Source organism: Podarcis melisellensis (genome assembly GCF_964234715.1).
Source record: "Podarcis melisellensis genome assembly, chromosome: 18".
Lineage (NCBI taxonomy): Eukaryota > Metazoa > Chordata > Lepidosauria > Squamata > Lacertidae > Podarcis > Podarcis melisellensis.
The window spans coordinates 3,162,362-3,183,391 of NC_138536.1; the positions used below are offsets into that span (position 1 = coordinate 3,162,362).

Here is a 21,030-nt window from a genome sequence, read left to right on the forward strand (position 1 = left end):
TGCAGGCTGCGCAGCTATCCCAGAAGCCAGAACAGCAAGAGGGATTGCTGCTTTCGCTGCGCAGCGATCCCTCTTGCTGTTCTGGCTTCTGAGATTCAGATTTTTTTTTTCTTGTTTTCCTCCTCCAAAAACTAGGTGCGTCTTGTGGTCTGGTGCGTCTTATAGAGCGAAAAATACGGTGTATTTTTGGGGGGAGAGTTTGTGCCTGCAAGGTTGTACTGAGGCAGCTGCCAGTTTGAGCTGGGAGGCAAGGCTCCTTTTAATCTGGGTTTTTCCCATCCAAATTCAGCCTCTTCAAGCTGTTTTTGCTTTTTTCACCCGTCCACCGGCGAGTGGAAGACTGCAATTCCCCCCGGCTTGAGAGACGCTTTTAAGCAGGGAAGGGGTTAGAAGTGGGAGGGTCAAATAGGCCCTCGCCAGCATACCGTATTTTTCGCTCTATAGGACGCATTTTCGCTCTATAGGATGCACTATTCCCCCTCCCAAAATGAAGGGGAAATGTGTGTGCCTCCTATGGAGCGAATGCAGGCTTTCGCTGAAGCCTGGAGAGCGAGAGGGGTTGATGTGCACCGACCCCTCTTGCTCTCCACGCTTCAGGAAGCTATCCGCAAGCCTTCGGAGCACGGCGGAAACTCCTACCGGGCTCAGAAGGTTTGCGGATAGCAGCCTGCAGCCCGGGGAGTGCAGCGCTGTGCACCCCGGGCTTCGGGCAGATATCCGCAAGCCTTCGGAACCCGGTGGGAGTTCTCGCCGGACTCAGAAGGCTTGCAGATAGCAGCAAGCTCCGGAGGCGAGGTTACGTGCAACCTCGCCCCCGCTTCCGGACCCGTTCTGGGGGCTGGGGTCGGGAGAAGCTCGGGTTTTCCCAGTCCCGCGGCTAAAAAGGAAGCCAAGACAGCGAGCGGGATTCATCCAGCTCGCTGTCTTGGCTTCTGCCAAAGCCACGCGCAATCTCTCCCGGCTGGAGAGGTTGTGCGTGGCTAAAGAGGAAGGCAAGACAGCTGGCTGGGGGGGGGGGGAATTATTCTCCCCCTTTATTTCCACCCCCCAAAACTAGGTGCACCCTATAGAGCAAAAAATACGGTATTTTCTCTGCTCAAACAGGCAGCCTCTTGTGAATCTCTCATTTTAACACGGCCTTCAGCCCCTGAGAGATCCTCATTTCTCCATTTACAATTCCGACAAACAACTCTCTTTGACTTCCCGATTTCTCTATTCTGAGAAACAACCTGCGAAGCTGTGTTGTTGTTGTTTTTAACGATGTGAACGTTTTAGGAAACGAAAGACGAAATAAATCTGCAGAGCAAGGATCTGCAGGAAAAGCCGTCTGGAGTTTTCAGCTCCTGCCTACCCGACCCAAACCCTGACACACACACACAAAAACCTAGAACTGAAACACAGCTTAAAACAAGCTATTTATTAAGGAAAAAATCCAGAGGGGTGTTTGAATGTTTCTCTGACAGCGAGAGATCAATAAGGGAGGTTTATTATTATTATTATTAAAAAAACTGGCCCAAACTTTGCAGGTGTGCATGAAGATTTATTTATTTCTCACCTTCTCGTTTTTAAAAAAGAACCGATTTGCCTCGAGGTCTTTTGTTCAAAAGCTGCAAGCCGTTGGCACAGATCGTTCCCCCCGAAGATCGCGGGATTTTCGGAGCAAAGAGAGGCGGAACGGTTCCTTGCTAGGTGGTGCCGCGAGGTATCGGGACCTGAGTTTGGGGTCGGGGGGTCCTGATCCGCAGGGACCCGGGGCTAGTAAGAGGGCATACAGGGATGTTGTAGGCACAGAGTTTCCAAATGGGGAAAAAAGTAACACAACACACACCGTGTATTCCTCCAGTCGGCAAACCCCAATCTCTGCAGAACAGTCTAGAGGTCGGTGGCAGGGCCCCAGTCGTAACCGTAGTCTTGGTCCGACTCGGAGTCGTAGGTCTGAGCGTGGGTGAACTTCTTCCGCAGGGCATCGTGTTCATATTCCCTGGGGGAGAGGAAAACCAGGTTGCAAAATTAAGCAAAATAAAGTCGGTTCTTAGGACAGCCCATTGGTCGGTACGATCCAGCCCCCCTGTGGCAGTTTATTTTCTGGGGTAAAAGGTAAAGGGACCCCTGACCGTTAGGTCCAGTCGTGACCAACTCTGGGGTTGCGGCGCTCATCTCGCTTTACTGTGGCCAGCAGGACTAAGCCGCTTCTGGAGGACCAGAGCAGCGCTCGGAAACGCCGTTTACCTTCCCGCCGGAGCGGTACCTATTGATCTACTTGCACTTGGACGTGCTTTCGAACTGCTAGGTTGGCAGGAGCAGGGACCGAGCAACGGGCGCTCACCCCGTCGTTGCGGGGATTCGAACCGCCGACCTTCCGATCGGCAAGCCCTAGGCTGTGTGGTTTAAGCCACAGCGCCACCCGCGTCCCTATTTCCTGGGGTAAAATCCAATAAAAAGCCCAGCAACTTCAATCCAATAAACCTTGGTCAGCCCTCGTGACGCATGTTCACTTCATCAAATCTGGTCCTCTTTGAAAATAGTTTGGACACACAACCTATAGCTTAGGGCCCTGCTCTCTTGGGAGCGCCCCCCCCCCAAAAAAAAATGTAAAGGGGGAAAATAACCTGGATGTACATTTCCAAAATATAAGATAAAAAACAAATAAAATAAAACCTACATACAGCAACGGTGTTTTGTGTTGATGTAAGTCATGGGCCCCGCCTGCTTGCCTGATCCATAAAATATCCCTGGTTTGCTCCTTTCTATATATAGGGTTCCTACATTCTGCATGGACTGGTTTTATGGCAACATGTGCAAATGGCTTGAGATACCTATGAGGTCCATAAATTACCATATACAGTGGTGCCCCGCAAGACGAACGCCTCGCAAGACGAAAAACCCGCTAGACGAAAGGGTTTTCCGTTTTGGAGGCGCTTCGCAAAACGAATTTCCCTATGGGCTTGCTTCGCAAGAAGAAAGCCCATAGGGAAATCTCTGGGGACCTCTTTTAAATGCTAGCGGTGGGGAGCAAAGCCTTTCCCCCCCCTCCGGCCTTCAGAAGAGGGCCAGGAAGGCCGGCGGGGGCCGAAAGGCTTTGCTCCCCACCGCCAGCATTTTAAAAGCAGTCCGGGATAGCAGGGAAGCGCTTCCCGCTATCCCGGACGGCTTTTGAAGGCAGGCGGGGGGGAGCAAAGACTTTTGCCCCCCGCCCACCTTCAGAAGAGGTCCTGGACCTCTTCTGAAGGCTGGCGGGGAGCAAAAGTCTTTGCTCCCCCCCCCCCGCCTGCCTTCCCGGAGAGCGGAGAAACGCAGCGCTGCCTTCCTGCTCTCCCGGGAAGGCAGGCAGGGGGGAGCAAAGACTTTTGCCCCCCGCCCGCCTTCGGAAGAGGTCCTGGACTTAAAAGCCCCCGGACCAGGACCTCTTCTGAAGGCTGGCGGGGGTCAAAAGTCTTTGCTCCCCCCCCTGCCTGTCTTCAAAAGCCTTCCGGGGGCTTTTAAATCGCCCCGGGACAGTCCCAGGGCGATTTAAAAGCCCCCAGGAAGGCAGGCAGGGGGGACAAAGACTTTTGCCCCCCGCCCACCTTCAGAAGAGGTCCTGGACCTCTTCTGAAGGCTGGCGGGGGGCCAAAGTCTTTGCTCCCCCCGCCTGCCTTCCCGGGAGAGCGGGAAGGCAGCGCTGGGTTTCTCCGCTCTCCCGGGAAGGCAGGCGGGGGGGAAGCAAAGACTTTCGCCCCCCGCCGGCCTTCAGAAGAGGTCGGGGGACAGACTGTCTGAAGGTCTGAAGGTTTCCATAGGAACGTATTAATTGATTTTTAATGCATTCCTATGGGAAACCGTGCTTCGCAAGACGAAAAACTCGCAAGACGAAAAGACTTGCGGAACGAATTAATTTCGTATTGCGAGGCACCACTGTAGCATATATTCAACACAAAAAACAGTGGCAGTTCGTTGTTGACAAAGGACAGCTGGACATATAAAGGGCCCCATTACCTTCAGTAGCTTAGACCTAAATCCCGCCCTGGTCAGACGGCTGCAGACAACTGACAATGTGGACTAGTAACTTGAGCAATCATTCGCAACCGCAGCCAGCGCACAGGATTGTACCAAGGGATCGCTGACCGGCCGACCGCCCTCTTTTAAAACTCGCAGGTTTGCTGCAGCCCCTAACCTGCGTCCTCGACCCCCAAACTCTTCATCTCGTGCCCTCGGAAACCAAGAATCAGCCCTCCCACTTGGGCGGACATTTTCCTAGTAGCCCAGAATGCAAAAAGCAAGTTTTGGAGATGCTTACCTGTTTCCGTAGTCTTTGCTCCATTGGCCTTGGGGTTGCTGGTCGCCGTCGTGCTGGAGAGGGAAGAAAGAGGAACCAGCAGGTCTTAAAATGGGTGGTTTCCCAACAGCTGGGTCTCCGGATGTCGCTGGGACTACAACTCCCATCATCCCTGCTCGCTAGGGATGATGGGTGTTGTAGTCCGACAACAACCGGGGACCCAAAGTTTGGGGTACTCTCAATTCAAGGAGAATCGCTTCCGATTTGCACCATTGCTTTCAGAACCGGGGTCGGTGTTTTCAATTTGCCGGAAGCTGCTCAGAGCGGCTGCGGCGACCCGGTCCGATGGGCGATGTACAAATAATAAAATTATCACTAGCAGTGATGACTAGGCTCTGACTTTGTGGTCAGAGGCAGTGAGGCTTCTGAAGAACAGCTGCTGGAAACCACAGGAGGAGAGAGTACCGTATTTTTCGCTCTATAGGGCGCACCGGACCATAGGGCGCACCTAGTTTTTTTTTGGGGGGGGAAATAAAGGGGGAAACCCCCCCCCAGCCCCAAAGAGCAAAGAAGCCAAGACAGCCAGCAGGATCCATCCCACTGGCTGTCTTGCCTTCCTCTTTAGCCACGCACAACCTTTCCAGCTGGCAGAGGCTGCGCACGGCTTTAGCAGAAGCCAAGACAGCAAGCGGGATGGATCCTGCTCACTGTCTTGGCTTCCTTTTTAGCTGTGGGGCTGGGGCAGGAGAAGCCGAGCTTCCCCCGACCCCAGCCCCCAGAACGGATCCGGTAGCGGGGGCGAGGTTACGCGCAACCTCGCCTTCGCTCCCGGAGCTTGCTGCTATCCGCAAGCCTTCTGAGCCCGGCGGGAACTCCCGCCGGGCTCCGAAGGCTTGCGGATAGCTTCCTGAAGCCTGGAGAGCGAGAGGGGTCGATGCACACCAACCCCTCTCGCTCTCCAGGCTTCAGCGAAAGCCTGCATTCGTTCCATAAGACGCACACACATTTCCCCTTCATTTTTGGAGGGGAAAAAGTGCATCCTATAGAGCAAAAAATACGGTAGTTCTTGCATCAAATCCTGCTTGCACCTTTCCCAAAAGTCATTTGAGACCAGATGACCAGTTGAATCTCCTTTGGCTCGTACCAAAAGCCAGGCTTTTCTTAGGCCCTGATGGAGCCTCCAGTTCCAGAGCCAGTCTACCTCAATTCTTAGCTTCTTGGCCACCGTGAGAACATCTTAGGTTTTCTTAAGCACAGATTTTGTGCTTAAGCACAGATTTTAAGATTAAGCTCATCTTAGGTTTTCTTAAGCACAGATTTTGGCTAAAAGTTAGTACAAGCATCCCAATGGTAACTGCTTTTCAGTGGTGAAACAGAACAGGAGATGTTGCTGTTGCTTACAATAATAATAATAATAATTTATTATTTGCACCCCGCCCACCTGGCTGAGTTTCCCCAGCCACTCTGGGCGGCTTCCAATCAAGCATTGAAAACAATACAGCGTTAAATATTAAAAACTTCCCTAAACAGGGCTGCCTTCAGATGTCTTTTAAAGATAGGATAGCTGCTTATTTCCTTCACATCTGAAAGGAGGGCGTTCCACAGGGTGGGCGCCACCACCGAGAAGGCCCTCTGCCTGGTTCCCTGTAACCTCACTTCTCGCAATGAGGGAACCACCAGAAGGCCCTCAGCGCTGGATCTCAGTGTCCGGGCTGGACGATGGGGGTGGAGACGCTCCTTCAGGTATACTGGACCGAGGCCATTTAGGGCTTTCAAGGTCAGCACCAACACTTTGAATTGTGCTCGGAAACGTACTGGGAACCAATGTAGGTTTTTCAGGACCGGTGTTATGTGGTCTCCACTCCCAGTCCCCAGTCTAGCTGCCGCATTCTGGGTTAGTTGTAGTTTCCGTGTCACCTTCAAAGGTAGCCCCACATAGAGCGCATTGCAGTAGTCCAAGCGGAGATAACTAGAGCATGCACCACTCTGGCGAGACAGTCCGCAGGCAGGTAGGGTCTCATCCTGCGTACCAGATGGTTTGAATTTATATACTGCCCTATACCTGGGGGGTATAGGTTCACAGAATAAAACCACAAAATACCGTATTTTTCGCTCTATAGGACGCACCAGACAATAGGACGCACCTTGTTTTAGAGGAGGAGAACAAGAAAAAAAAATCTCCCCCTCTCTGCCCAGCGCCCCTTCAGCGAAGTGGCAGGAGGGGCTGCGCAGAGAGGGGGAGAATTTCCCCCCTCTAAAACAAGGTGCCGCTTAAGGTGCGTTCAGTCGCCTTCAGGCGGCTACCTTGGAAGCCTAGAGAGCGAGAGGGGTCGGTGCGCACTGACCCCTCTCGCTCTCCAGGCTTCAGGTTCCTTTCCACCTGCTCTTTGGCGCTGGCGGGGGGAAGCCCACCACCAGCCCCAAAGAGCAGATCGGGAAGCAGCGGAAAAGCGCGCAGTCGAGAGGCTCCTGCCAGAGCCGCGCGTCATGTCTCCAGCCAGGAGAGGGTTGCGGGGCAATGGCTTCTTCGCTCCATAGGACGCACAGACATTTCCCCTTCATTTTTGAAGGGGAAAAAGTGCGTCCTATAGAGCGAAAAAACCGGTAGCTAATAAAAATGAAAACAGCAACCCAATACACCTCCCCATGAAAAACCCCAACGCATATTAAAAGGGCAGAGGATGTAAATCGGATCAGCCAAAAGGCTGGTTGGAAAGGAACATTTTTGTCTGGCGCCTAAAGGTGTGTAATGAAGGCGCCAGGCAAACGTCTCTGGGGAGAGCGTTCCACAGACAGGGAGCCACTGCAGAGAAGGCCCCGTTCTCGTGTTGCCACCCTCCGGACCTTTCGAGGAGGCAGCACAGGAAGTAGGGCCTCAAAGGATGATCTCAGGGTCTGGGTGGGTTCATATGGGAAGAGGCGGTCCTTGAGGTACTGCGGTCCTGAGCCATTTAAGGCTTTATGGGTCAAAACCAGCACTTTGAACTGGGCCCGGAAAATAATTGGTAGCCAGTGCAGGCAGACCAGGACTGGGGCAATACGCTCAAACTGTTCTGTTTCTTGCTACAGTAACACCCCCATCACATGGGCTGCCCAGCAATGCAGCAGAACAGGGATCGGGTTGGAGTGGATAACCCCTAGGAACCCATTTGGGGACTCCTTATCTGCTTAACTAGGGACGTGCGTGGCGCTGTGGGTTAAACCACAGAGCCTCGGACTTGCCGATCAGAAGGTCGGCGGTTCGAATCCCCGCAATGACGGGGTGAGCTCCCATTGCTCGGTCCCTGCTCCTGCCAACCTAGCAGTTCGAAAGCACACCAGTGTAAGTAGATAAATAGGTACCACTCTGGCGGGAGTGGTTCGCCAGAAGCGGCTTAGTCCTGCTGGCCACATGACCCAGAAGCTGTACGCCGGCTCCCTCGGCCAATAAAGCGAGATGAGTGCCGCAACCCCAGAGTCGGCCACGACTGGACCTCATGGTCAGGGGTCCCTTTACCCTTACCTGCTTAACTGGGTAAGCCAAAGCAGCCGCTACTCTCTCGCTGAGGTCCTGATCTGTGGTTTGCTCGGTGGGTTCCGAGGAGCGAGCCAGGGCCGGCTCCTGATAGGATTCATCCAGTTCCTGGTCAGTGTAAGCTTCACCTTCTGCGTCCGTCTCATCGTAGTCACTGTTGGCTCGGCTGTCGCAGGTCAAGTAGCCCGGGCTGGTGGGAGAGGGCTGGTTCAATAGGTCCAAGCCTTCGTCGGCTGGAACATCCACCTGGGTGGAAAAGGGAGGTGGGTGAGTTTATTTTAACCTAACCTGCATATCACCTACCGTATTTTTCGCTCTATAAGACGCACCAGACCACAAGACGCACCTAGTTTTGGGAGGAGGAAAACAAGAAAAAATATATTCTGAATCCCAGAAGCCAGAACAGCAAGAGGGATCACTGCGCAGTGAAAGCAGAAATCCCTCTTGCTGTTCTGGCTTCTGGGATAGCTGCGCAGCCTGCATTGGCTCCATAAGACGCACACACATTTCCCCTTACTTTTCAGGAGGGGAAAAGTGAGTCTTATAGAGAAAAAAATTACGGTAATGATTAAAAAAACAAACAAACCTGAAAGCCGTTTACACAAAATATAAATTTACTCCATGCACGCAGCGTGTTGCTCTGGAATTATAAGGGCCCGCCCCCAAGTCGGTCTGTTTTTAAAAACCACAGCGCTTAAAAACACAGGTAGCTTTCAAAGTCAGTTGTTAAAATATGGGCAGTTTCGAAAGCGGTGTTAGGGGAACTCGCAGCTTGGGTGAATTAGGCCGGAACGATCACTTACAGTTTCTGCAGAGACTTTATTTACGCAGGAACGGATTCCTCTCGGCCGGAACTATTAAAGGATGAGCAGAGACGAAAGGTTTTGCCTCTCAACACGTTGGGAGAGAACAACTAAACGGATCTGTGACCGTGCGACGGGATTTAGCCTAGGCAGAGAGGCTACGAAACAATTTCTAGACAAAACAGCACCTTTGCAGGGTTCAAGGCAACACACACATTAGCCAGAAGTCCAGAAGAAGGAAAGGTGTTTTGCTTTTCTGCAGTACCACCGTCTTATCAAATACATTTGCATTTTCAGGCGATTTATAGACAGCTCAGACCGTCAGCCAACAATGCCATTTTGCTGCACCACCTTGCAAAGGAGATAACTTTACGCCAATGTGTTTAGTCTTTAGGTTTATCTTCTCAGGCTGTGACAGCCTCCAAGGTCCTCGGAGAGCTTAGCTGCTGCTGTTTCCGAGACCTTCTTGTCTTTGGCGATCCCTCGTAGCCGAGTCAGATTGTCTTCCCCAAACACGGTTTTAACAGTGAATCCGTAAGTGACTGTGGAGGCCAGTTCTGGATCCACACGTCCTTCCACAGTGGGGACATAGGTTTCCAGGCGGGAGTTGATCCTGGTGAGGATTTGCCAAGCGTGCCTTCCTCTTGGCACGTTTCTCCCTTGCGTCCTGAGTTCGAGTGTTTTCAAAGCCCATGACACCTTTGGTAAAGGCTGTTCTCCAACTGGAGCGCTCGCAGGCCAGTGTTTCCCAATTGCTGGTGTTTATACTACCTTTTTAAAAAAAATAAATTGCCTTGAGACAGTCTTTAAACCTCTTTTGTTGACCACCAGCATTACGCTTTCCATTTTAAAGTTCGGAATAGAGTAGTTGCTTTGGAAGACTATAATCAGGCATCTAAAAAACATGACCGGTCCAACTAAGTCAATGTTGAAGAATCATTGCTTCGACACTGGTGATCTTTGCTTCTTCCAGTACACTGGCATTAGTTCGCCTGTCTTCCCAAGTGATGTGTAAAATATTTCGGAGACACCGTTGATGGAATCTTTCAAGGAGTTGGAGATGGCGTTTATACGTGGCTCATGTTTCACAAGCATACAGCCAGGTTGGTAGTACAAGAGCTTTGTAAACAAGCATTTTGGTTTCCCTGCGAATGAAAGTATTGGCCTTTCCGTTCAGGAATGTTGCTGTACGACTCATTAATAGGCAAGATGTTAAATCGTTTTTATATGCAACAACAGCGGCAAGAGTATTGTTAGCCCAGAAATGGAAACAAGAAGAAATTGCGACGAAAGAAGAACGGCAGATGAAATTAATGGACTATGACGAATTGGACAAAACGACAGGAAGGATTCAAAACCTGCGGGACCAGAGATTTACAGAAGATTGGAAGAAGTATATGAATTATTGGAAGAGCAACTGTGATCAACAAATTACGCTAGAAGTTTTGTAAGGAGAAACTGTTACAAAGTAGAAAAAGAGAGAGATGTTGGTTATGAGTTTGAAATGTAACAGGGAAGATAAGAAATGCATACTGAGAGATTAGATTGGAAAATTTTCAGACAGGGTTGATGGAAGTCAAAAATCTGAATAAGATGTAAAAGTTTGTTTAATTACTGTTGAAAATGATATGTTAAAAAAACTAATAAAAATTATGCACACACACACACACACACAGTGGTTTCTCGGGTTACATATGCTTCAGGTTACATATGCTTCAGGTTACAGACTCCGCTAACCCAGAAATAGTGCTTCAGGTTAAGAACTTTGCTTCAGGATGAGAACAGAAATCGTACTCCAGCGGCGCAGCAACAGCAGGAGGCCCCATTAGCTAAAGTGGTGCTTCAGGTTAAGAACAGTTTCAGGTTAAGTACAGACCTCTGGAACGAATTAAGTACTTAACCCGAGGTACCACTGTATATATAAAGGAATGATACTGTTCCCATCGGCAAAGTAAATCCGGTCTTTGTAGTTTGGATCAAGCGGTGCAACGAAGATTTGTCACTTCTAGAATCATAGAACTGTCAAGTTGGAAGGGACCACGGGGGCTAATCCAGCCCACCTCCCCGCGATGCTGGAATCTTTCACCCAACTTGTCCGATGATTGCTCGCACCAGAATCAACATACCAGGTAGCTTTAAAGCTTGCACGACAGACTTCTAATATTCCCTTAGATGTCCCATTTCCCCACAACGAAAAGACGTTCTTTGCTCTTTCCTTGACAAGGGTCTGTTCCTCCCCAATAACTCTCTTAATCATAGCTGTCAAGTGTCCCTTATTTGGAGGGACAGTCCCTTATTCCAGCGCCATGTCCCGCTGCTGTCCCTTATTGATGGATGTCCCTTAAATGATGTCCCTTAAATTTCAAAGGAAGCAGCTCCTCTCCCTCCCTCCCTGCCGGCCAGGGAGGAGGGAGGATCCAACTATGTTGCTTGGCTGTGTTGCTCACTCAATAAGAAGTCTAAGAACGACTGGGAGGTGGAGCTTGCATGTCTTGTGTGTGGCTAGTTAATGCAAGCTGAGGAGGTTTTTGAATGCTGGACGCCATTTTGTTGCACGTGCTGCTGCAAACTTTGCAGTGCAAAGCCAGGCCGGGGAGCCATCTTAAGTTGAGGCTGCATAGGCCTTGTGGTGCATGTGATTCAGATTCTATTCAGTTGAACCTCTGGTTACAAAGTTGGTTGGACAGTGTTCTCGAAGCTACCAGCATGAGTTTGACCAGACTGCAGGAGGACAGGAAGACTGGAGTGCCTGGAACAGGTGAGGCTGCAGGTCCCTTATTTTCAAATCTGTAAGTTGACAGCTATGCTCTTAATCCTGTGACACTCTTCAACCTGTTTGGAAAAGACTCGAATCTGCTTCTGGTTGGGTCTCCAGGACATTTTATCAGTGGAGCAAAGGATTGGGGTAATCAGCATAACACGGAAACCACCGCACGGTTGTCCTCAAGATCACCGCCGACTTTTCTCAGTCGCCGAAGAATTTCTAGGCGAGTTTGCAAGTCTCCATCCTGTTTCAGCCTAATTGAATACGGTTTCCCCAATCCTCTGGTGTGTATTATCAGCGAATCTTCCACCAAAAGACAATGCCTTTTGCTTCCCTGCCCTTTGCTATCCGATTGCAGCAGGCTGGGAGATTCTCTATCTTGAACATCCACCGTTGAAAAATCTGCTCCTTCGACTTGGGGATTACTGCCCTTGCCTAAATTCCAGCCATTGTTCATTGTCATCTCTCTACGAGTTCCAGTTCTCAGCAATGCAAACCATCCCCTTCTGCTTTCCCTTTGGGGAGAGGCACACCTGGGATTTTTCCTTTTGCAGATTCCTTCCTTTGCTCCTTGCAACCAGCTCTTTCTTCCTAGTCCAGTCCACCCGTCCTTTCTCTTCACTTCTCTTGAAATCCACTCCCCTTCTCGCTGGAATGGGAAAGCTTTTGTAAAGGAAACTTTGGGAAAATCTGTTTGGGGTTCCAAATAAACACCTGGGCCCATAACCTGTTAGAAGTGCTTGCAGCTTGGGTCAATAAGATTTAAAGTTTCTGGAGTTCAGAGGCTTTATTCATGAAACAACTATTTATGGGATGAGTAAAGATGAAAGAGACAAAGATCTTGTGTTGGGAGAGAACAAGAATATGACTCGGCACCCGGTGATGTCTAGATCGCCCTCGTGTAGTTTAAAGTAACTCACGCATTAACTAGAAGCTCAGAAGAAGGAAATGTGTTTGCTTTTCTCCAACAAAAATCAGGGCGGTTTCGAAAGGTTCAGTTCACCACCTTGATTCAAAATAACCCCCAGTTTTATCCAAATATAGAAGAGTTCCCTGGTCTCAGGAATGATTGTGCAAAATCTGGATAAAATCAGGCACCCCAATATAGATGAAAAGCGGCTCCTCATCTCAGGAGCTGTCATGCAAAGTTTGGTCACGATATCCTAAGAGGTGTTCAAATCCAGAGCGACTGGGCAGCCGTCCATATTGCACAGAAGATACATTAAAATTATCTGTTAAAAGCCAGAAGTTAAAAACCAAGCGGACCTAAAAAATAATAAATTCAAAACATCAATAAAATCAGCTGCTCAAAATATACATTACAAGGAGAATTTACCTATTAAAATGCATGCCAACTTTATACATTTGGGTATAAGTTGTTCCAGATCAGCAGATAGCCACTTACTGATTTTGTTCCGTTTGAAATGTGCTTCTTGTCAAATACCTCGAAGCAATTTCACAACGAAAAGCATCAGCGATAAAAACAATTATAACGTTTTGTTAAAAACCCAATCAAAACCAGTTTCACCCGTAAGATCACTGAGGACAGAGAAGAGAAATATCTAAGAAAACAGGAATATTTCTGCCTGTGTTCATTCTAGATGGAAGTTATTGCCCGTAAGCTAAAAAGGTTTCCTGGAGAGGGTTGCAAACTTCCTCGTCCTTTTTTAAAAACACAACCCCAAGATCGGTCCAATGAAAAAGAGAGAATCAGAAAACGTTATTATAGAGAGACACCAGACGGCAAAAAGCAGCTCAAAAAATTCAAACAATTGCAAGCCCAACCTTTAATGATGCACAATGCTAAAAACAAATTAATATTATTAATTAGCATGATGGTTATTAATCGGAAGCCAACCGTTCTTCTTTGAAAACGCTAGCGCATGTTGTGTGCTGAAAGAAAATTATAGCCATACCTCAGCTCCTGAACAATCGAAAACCGGAAGTGACTGTTCCGGTTTTCAAACATCCGACCGGGCTTCCGCAGCTTCTGATTGGCTGCAGGAGCTGCCAATCAAAAGCCACGGTTTGGTTTTCTAACGTTTTGGAAGTCGAACGAACTTCCGGAATGGATTCTGTTCGACTTCTGAGGTACGACTGTATATGAAAATGATGTATGGGTGGTATTTGATTCCTAGTAAGTTAGGAAAAATGTATAGAACCAGTTGAAATATCTGCCGGAAATGTAAAGAAAAAGAAGGTACCTTTTATCATGTGTGGTGGACGTGTAAAAAAATTCTGGGAGATGATATATAAAGAAATGGGGGGAAAGTGTTGAAAATAACTTTTGTTAAAAAAAAAGAAGCTTTTTCAATTAGGAATTATAGGTACCGAGATTCCAAAGGAACAGAAAAGACAACAGCCGCAAAATTAACTGAAAAGCTCACGAACCAAGGAGATAATAACTTTTTAAAAGAATGGGGGGAAATTATAATTTATTTACGAGATCATTGTAAGCAGATGAAAACATTAAAGGTAAAGGGTAAAGGGACCCCTGACCATTAGGTCCAGTTGTGGCCGACTCTGGGGTTGCGACGCTCATCTCGCTTTACTGGCCGAGGGAGCCGGCGTACAGCTTCCGGGTCATGTGGCCAGCAGGACTAAGCCGCTTCTGGCGAACCAGAGCAGCGCATGGAAACGCTGTTTACCTTCCCGCCAGCGTGGTACCTATTTATCTACTTGCACTCTGATGTGCTTTTGAACTGCTAGGTTGGCAGGAGCAGGGACCGAGCAACGGGAGTTCACCCCATCGCGGGGATTCGAACCACCGACCTTCTGATCGGCATGTCCTAGGCTCTGTGGTTTAACTCACAGCGCCACCCGTGTCTCAAATGTGCGTTTCTCCCCATCGGGGAATCGAACCCCGGTCTCCCGCTGCTACTTACATTAGCAGGGTTTTAATCTCACTTGCAAGGTAGCAAAGACTTTGAACAATTTGGACAGATAAAAAATGTGGATAACAGATTGAAATGTCATTGTAAATATTAACATTAGGACCCATGGAGAGGATGGAGGGGGAGGGAGTCTTGAGATTCAGAGCGATCTCTTTCTATGCATTTTTAATTGATTTTGCTATAAGTTTCTATTTTTGTAGTGGCTTGGCTCTGCCACAGAAGCGAGACAGCGGCAGTAATTATCTCAGGTTTATTGCTCAAAGACTTAAATCACTCAGGAGCTCCTTCACGCCGCGTCTGACTCCAAGTTTGCAGTTGCCTGAGTCTAAACTCTGCCCCTTCCTTTTCTTCCAACAGGGGAAAAAACCCTTTCCCCCTCCTCTCACTGACCTTTTCGCGCCTTTGGGTTTTTATCAACAACCTCAGATCTGCAGATGACACAACTTTGATGGCAGAAAGTGAGGAGGAATTAAAGAACCTTTTAATGAGGGTGAAAGGGGAGAGCACAAAATATGGTCTGAAGCTCAACATCAAAAAAAAAAAAAAGATCATGGCCACTGGTCCCATCACCTCCTGGCAAATAGAAGGGGAAGAAATGGAGGCAGTGAGAGATTTTACTTTCTTGGGTTCCATGATCACTGCAGATGGTGACAGCAGTCACGAAATTAAAAGACGCCTGCTTCTTGGGAGAAAAGCAATGACAAACCTCGACAGCATCTTAAAAAGCAGAGACATCACCTTGCCAACAAAGGTCCGTATAGTCAAAGCTCTGGTTTTCCCAGTAGTGATGTATGGAAGTGAGAGCTGGACCATAAAGAAGGCTGATGGCCGAAGAATTGATGCTTTTGAATTCTGGTGCTGGAGGAGACTCTTGAGAGTCCCATGGACAGCAAGAAGATCCAACCTCTCCATTCGGAAGGAAATCAGCCCTGAGTGCTCACTGGAAGGACAGATCCTGAAGCTGAGGCTCCAAGACTTTGGCCACCTCAGGAGAAGAGAAGACTCCCTGGAAAAGACCCTGATGTTGGGAAAGATGGAGGGCACAAGGAGAAGGGGACAACGGAGGATGAGATGGTGGGACAGTGTTCTTGAAGCTGCCAGCATGAGTTTGACCAAACTGCGGGAGGCAGTGGAAGACAGGAGGGCCTGGTGTGCAAGGGGTCACGAAGAGTCGGACATGACTAAACAACAATTTCTCGCCTCTCCGCTTCCGTCTCTGAGCTAAGATTGGTATTTTGTAGATCTTTGCTGTCTGCTGCCTGCTGCCTGTTCTCTGAAGCTATGCCACTCGGCTGCCGCTCCTCCCTCTCACATTCCACTCTCCTTATCTCTCTTTGCCTGCTTTCATTCCCAGCCTCTGTCAGCTCTGCAACGAAGCTGACATTTTAAAAAATCAAACGAAAAATATTTCATTAAAAAAGAGAAAATGCCAGCATGCCACAACCGCAGCGTAAGACGTGAGATCCAGGTTCTGATACCCCAGACGCTACCCACCTGCTCCTCTGTCGTCCATACGGGTCGGGCTTGCTGCACTCGGATGATGTCCTTGAGGCTCTGGTACCAGCTGTTGGAGCCGCCGGCCAGGCTGATGGTGGCCGTGAAGATGTGGCTCCAGTCCTTCCGCATCTTGCCAGCCTGAGCGTAGAGGCGCCGTGAGCTCTTCTTCGATTCCGGGGCCAGCCACTGGCGCATGGCTTTGACACCTTGCCGGCTGTCCGGCTCACAGAAGACCACGATGGGGAAGTACTGGACGTAGTTGAGCCTCTCCACAGCTGCCGGGGTGATGTCCAAAAGGGCGTGTTTATCCTGGGAGACAGGAAAGCGACAAATGAGGCCGTCAATCGTGCATCCAGGGCGACTATCTATCAGCTCCATCAGAAACCAGGTGCGCAGCCTGGCGGGCATTTTGGACTCACAGCCGTCCTTGGAGGCGCAGGTCCATTCTGCGTCCAGGGCGGCTGTCTGCCAACTCCATCTAAGACCCTCCCTGCCTGTGCACTGTCTGGCCAGAGTGGTGCATGCTCTGGTTATCTCCCGCTTGGACTACTGCCATGCGCTCTACGTGGGGCTACCTTTGAAGGTGACCCGGAAACTACAACTAATTCAGAATGCGGCAGCTGGACTGGGAACTGGGAGTGGCCGCCAAGATCATATGGGACTCACAGTCATTTTGCACTCACAGCTGTCCATAGAGGCGCAGGTCGATTCTGTGTCCAGGGAGGCTGTCTGCCAAATCCATCTGAGACCCTCCCTGTACACGCACTGTCTGGCCAGAGTGGTCCATGCTTTGGTTATCTCTTGCTTAGACTACTGCCATGCGCTCTCCGTGGGGCTACCTTTGAAGGTGACCCAAAAACTGCAACTAATCCAGAATGCGGCAGCTGGACTGGGGACTGGGAACGGCCGCTGAGATCACATAACACCGGTCCAGAAAGACCTATATTGGCTCCCAGTACATTTCCGAGCACAATTCAAAGTGTTGGTGCTGACCTTGAAAGCCCTAAACAGCCCAGTATACCTGAAGGAGCGTCTCCACCCCCATCGTCCAGGCCAGACACTGAGGTCCAGCTCCTAGGACCCTCGTACCTACACGACCGCCTCTCCTGGTATGTCCCACAGAGAAACTTACGGTCTTCAAATAAAAACATCTTGAAGGTCCCAGGCCACAGAGAAGTTAGGCTGGCCTCAACTAGAGCCAGGGCTTTTTCAGCCGTGGCTCCGATCTGGTGGAACACTCTGTCACAAGAGTCTAGGGCCCTGCGGGACTTGACTTCTTTCCGCAGGGCCTGCAAGACAGAGCTGTTCCGCCAGGGCACATCCCTCCCTCGGCAATCTTCGCGGAGCTCTGGCCCAATGGTTGCCAGTGGCTTGAATTAATTTATTTTATAATGAATGATTTTAGAGTGTTGCTTGTGCTACACTTTTGTACGGTTTTATTGTTGTTAGCCGCCCTGAGCCTGGCTTCGGCTGGGGAGGGCGGGATATAAATAAAATTTATTATTATTATTATTATTATTATTATTATTATTATTATTATTATTATTATTATTATTCTGGCAGTTCCCTCCCTGCGAGAAGTGAGGTTACAGGGAACCAGGCAGAGGGCCTTCTCGGTGGTGGCCCCTGCCCTGTGGAACGCCCTCCCAGCAGACGTCAAGGAGATAAACAACTACCTGACTTTTAGAAGGTATCTGAAAACAACCCTGTATTTATAATGTGTGATGTTTAAATCTGATTTAAAAGACAAGACACTGCTTGGTTCAAGAAAACAACAACAACAACAACAACTTATTTATACCCCGACCATCTGGCTGGGTTTCCCCAGCCACTCTGGGCAGCTTCCAACCAAATATTAAAAACAATACAACGTCAGACATTAAAAATTTCCCTAAACAGGGCCACCTTCAGTTGTCTTTTAAACGTAAAATACCGTATTTTTCGCTCCATAAGACGCACCAAGCCACAAGATGCAACTACCGTATTTTTTGCTCTATAAGACTCACTTTTCCCCTCCTAAAAAGTAAGGGGAAATGTGTGTGCGTCTTATGGAGCCAATGCAGGCTGTGCAGCTATCCCAGAAGCCAGAACAGCAAGAGGGATTGCTGCTTTCGCTGCACAGCGATCCCTCTTGCTGTTCTGGCTTCTGAGATTCAGAATATATTTTTTTCTTGTTTTCCTCCTCCAAAAACTGTGTGCGTCTTGTGGTCTGGTGCGTCTTATAGAGCGAAAAATATGGTAGTTGTTTATTGCCTTGACATCTGCACAGTTGGCCCCTTTGCTGCAAGGTGCAACACACAGCGTCTCAGAGTAGAGACGGGGACGTTCCCTAGAAAGCTTTTGCCAATCAGTGTGGACAATGCTAAACTGGAGGGAACAATATGTTGATCTGGCAGAAGGCGGCGTCTTGTTTAACTCATCCCTCCGTTCAGAACTGTGGTAGTCATGTGGGAATGCTATGAGGAATTATTTTAGCAAGCCGTTGTGTCCGCAATGAACCCATTGCTTTGACTGGGCTTGAGCCATTTGACACGAGTTCAGATTCTATCCCACAAGCCTCTGCCTCTCTGTCCGTTTTCTCTACTGTCCATTTTCTATTCCTGACAGGCACATAAAGGTAAAGGGACCCGTGACCGTTAGGTCCAGTCGTGGCAGACTCTGGGGTTGCGGCGCTCATCTCGCTTTAATGGCAAAGGGAGCCGGTGAACAGCTTCCGGGTCATGTGGCCAGCAGGACTAAGCCGCTTCTGGCGAACCAGAGCAGCGCACGGAAACGCCGTTTACCTTCCCGCTGGAGTGGTACCTATTTATCTACTTGCACTTTGACATGCTTTCGAACTGCTAGGTGGGCAGGAGCAACGGGAGCTCACTCCGTCAAGGGGATTCGAACTACCGACCTTCTGATTGGCAAGACCTGCGTCTCTTTTATCTTTTAAAGGACAGTTAAGTCCAGTCATGGCCGACTGGGGTTGCGGCGCTCATCTCGCTTTACTGGCCGAGGGAGCCGGCATCCAGCTTCTGGGTCATGTGGCCAGCAGGACTAAGCCGCTTCTGGCGAACCAGAGCAGCGCACGGAAACGCCGTTTACCTTCCCACTGGAGTGGTACCTATTTATCTACTTGCACTTTGACGTGCTTTTGAACTGCTAGGTGGGCAGGAGCAGGGACCGAGCAACGGGAGCTCACCCCATCATTGCTGGGATTCGAACCGCCGACCTTCTGATCGGCAAGTCCTAGGCTCTGTGGTTTAACCCACAGCACCACCTGCGTCTAAGCATTCTAAAACACAGACCAGTTGCTTCACCAGGCATCCTGGGTCATAAAGACAGAAGGTAGCTCTGATGTAGCTTTTGTTAGTTTTCTTAATCTTAGGGCCAGGGAAAGAGTTCGGGAAACAGAGTTCACAAGGATATGGTAAATACTATACATATCGTGGAAAAGTTCGTTGATTTCAGGAATTCAACTTGAATGGTGAAACTAATATATGAGATCGACTCGTGAAATGCAAAGCGCGACGTGCTTCTACTTCTCAGAGGTCCAATCTTGCTCGATTTGCAATCCTTGTTTTGCTGATTTCCTTGAATATTCAAATTTTCTGAGATGATTAATTTGGGGTTTACACCAGCTGCACGCCATGATCATGGCAATGATCACAAATCAAGGCTTGACATATCTCGCTTTGCATGTCATGAGTCTATCTTATATATTAGTTTCACCTTTCAAGCTGAATTCCTGAAATCAAGGAACTTTCCCACGATATTCTAATTTTTCGAGTTTCACCTGAATTTCTTTGCCATCTTTCCTTTCCTGTTTACTGCCTGTTTGCTAAATGCATTCCTCCTGGATTCCTGTTTTATTTAGCCTGAACATGTATGCATGCTCAAAGTATTCTTTGTAGTTAAAAGGATTTCTCAGATCTAACTTTGAGCATTTCAAAAACAACTACTACGTGGGTACAGAGGACCTTGGATTGGTTCTTACAAGTGCTATGTTAAAAGTTCTTTTGTGAATAAAAGGGACCTGGGCCAGGGTGGGAGAGATGATTATTATTGGCACATCCTCCCAGAGTCCAAGCCTCGTGTGTTTTGTTTTAATCAGGGTCCGGTCCTTTCCTTCACCTTCAGAACGCAACACAGAACCATGAGGACTAGCATCCTATTTTGATGGGAAGGGCTACAGAGCGAGGGAGCATCTGCTTCCCACCTCCTTGGACCCCGGTTTAGTGACGTTCCCGCCGCCTCAGTCGTCTAACCTGTTTTGCAATATGCCACACGGAGTCCAGCTTGATAACCTTAGATGAGCTCCCTTCTCTCGCCACGCTCTCTAAAAATGGGGAGGGAAAGAGAAAGAGAGAGAGAGATGGATATTGTTTTTCCATCTTTGAGTGCGCAAGAGTCGGTCAAAGCACAGTGAGTCGGACAACATATGAAGACCTGGCCCTCCCAGCCCCACCGGACCATAGCTGTCAACATACAGATTTGAAAATAAGGGACCAGCAGCCTTGAAAATAAGGGATCAGCAGCCAAAATAAGGGATTTTGCGAACACAGGCATGTTCACCTTCTGAGCCCCTCCGAGCCAAAGGCAGAAAGCCCAGCCAGCAGCCAAATGAAGCCTCAAGCGGTGGTTCCCACAGCGCAGCAACCCGGCAAAGGGGACGCAGCCAGGGAAACCACCGTCACCTCTCCGCTGGGAAGTGCTGAGCAAAAGCGAGCCCCCAGGCAACGCGACCGATTTGATCAGCACAAGGCATGCAAGCTCCACCCCCCAGTCGTTCTCAGACTCCTTATTGGGTGAGCAACGCAGCCAAGCAACACAGCTGGAGCCTCCCTCCTGTCTGGCCGGAAGGGAGGGCGGGAGAGGAGCTGCTTCCTTTGAAACCCGGGAAATTTAAGGGACATCATCAATAAGGGACAGCAGCGGGATAAGGGACTTTCCCGCCAAATAAGGGACGCTTGACAGCTATGCACCGGACTCGGTTCGTGGGAAAGAAGGCTCACCTGCAATCTCAAACTGATCCGGCAATTCGGTGCTGAGTTTCTGCATGGCAATGTCGGCGATGGGTCCCAGGATCACGACCGGGCGCTTAAAGGTTGCTGCCGGGGAGGAGGAAGAGAAGAGGAAAGTCAGAGGGGTCTTGCTCATTTATTGCACCTATATCTCCCTCCGTCTCGGAGGAGACCAGGGCGACGTTTTCCAGGCGATGCTCTGTGTGTGTTTCGGACTACAACTCCCATCATCAACCGCCAGCCAGCATGGGAATTGTAGTCCAAAAAGATCTGGAAGGCGCCAGGTTCTCAAAGGCC

General features: G+C 49.3%; 2 protein-coding genes and 1 long non-coding RNA gene across 5 annotated transcripts in view; 2 read left to right on the plus strand and 1 right to left on the minus strand.

Moving 5' to 3' along the window:
• Positions 1–21,030, plus strand: part of GAMT (guanidinoacetate N-methyltransferase) — a 230,483-nt gene that overhangs the window by 14,874 nt on the left and 194,579 nt on the right. The window lies entirely within an intron of this gene.
• Positions 1,011–1,518, plus strand: LOC309361031. The gene is made up of 2 exons (XR_014164315.1): positions 1,011–1,247; positions 1,309–1,518. It is a non-coding gene; the product is annotated as an uncharacterized lncRNA (long non-coding RNA).
• The window catches only part of TJP3 (tight junction protein 3), a 62,010-nt gene continuing 42,382 nt past the window's right edge, over positions 1,403–21,030 (minus strand). For all 3 annotated transcript variants that reach the window (XM_081895450.1, XM_081895448.1, XM_081895449.1), the window contains exons 15-20: positions 20,725–20,820; positions 19,978–20,048; positions 15,725–16,036; positions 7,758–8,015; positions 4,277–4,329; positions 1,403–1,981 (exon numbers count right to left, since the gene is read on the minus strand). In XM_081895450.1, the coding sequence (XP_081751576.1) occupies positions 1,873–1,981; positions 4,277–4,329; positions 7,758–8,015; positions 15,725–16,036; positions 19,978–20,048; positions 20,725–20,820 (899 nt within the window). In that variant the 3' untranslated portion in view covers positions 1,403–1,872. The remainder of the gene's footprint in view (positions 1,982–4,276; positions 4,330–7,757; positions 8,016–15,724; positions 16,037–19,977; positions 20,049–20,724; positions 20,821–21,030) is intronic.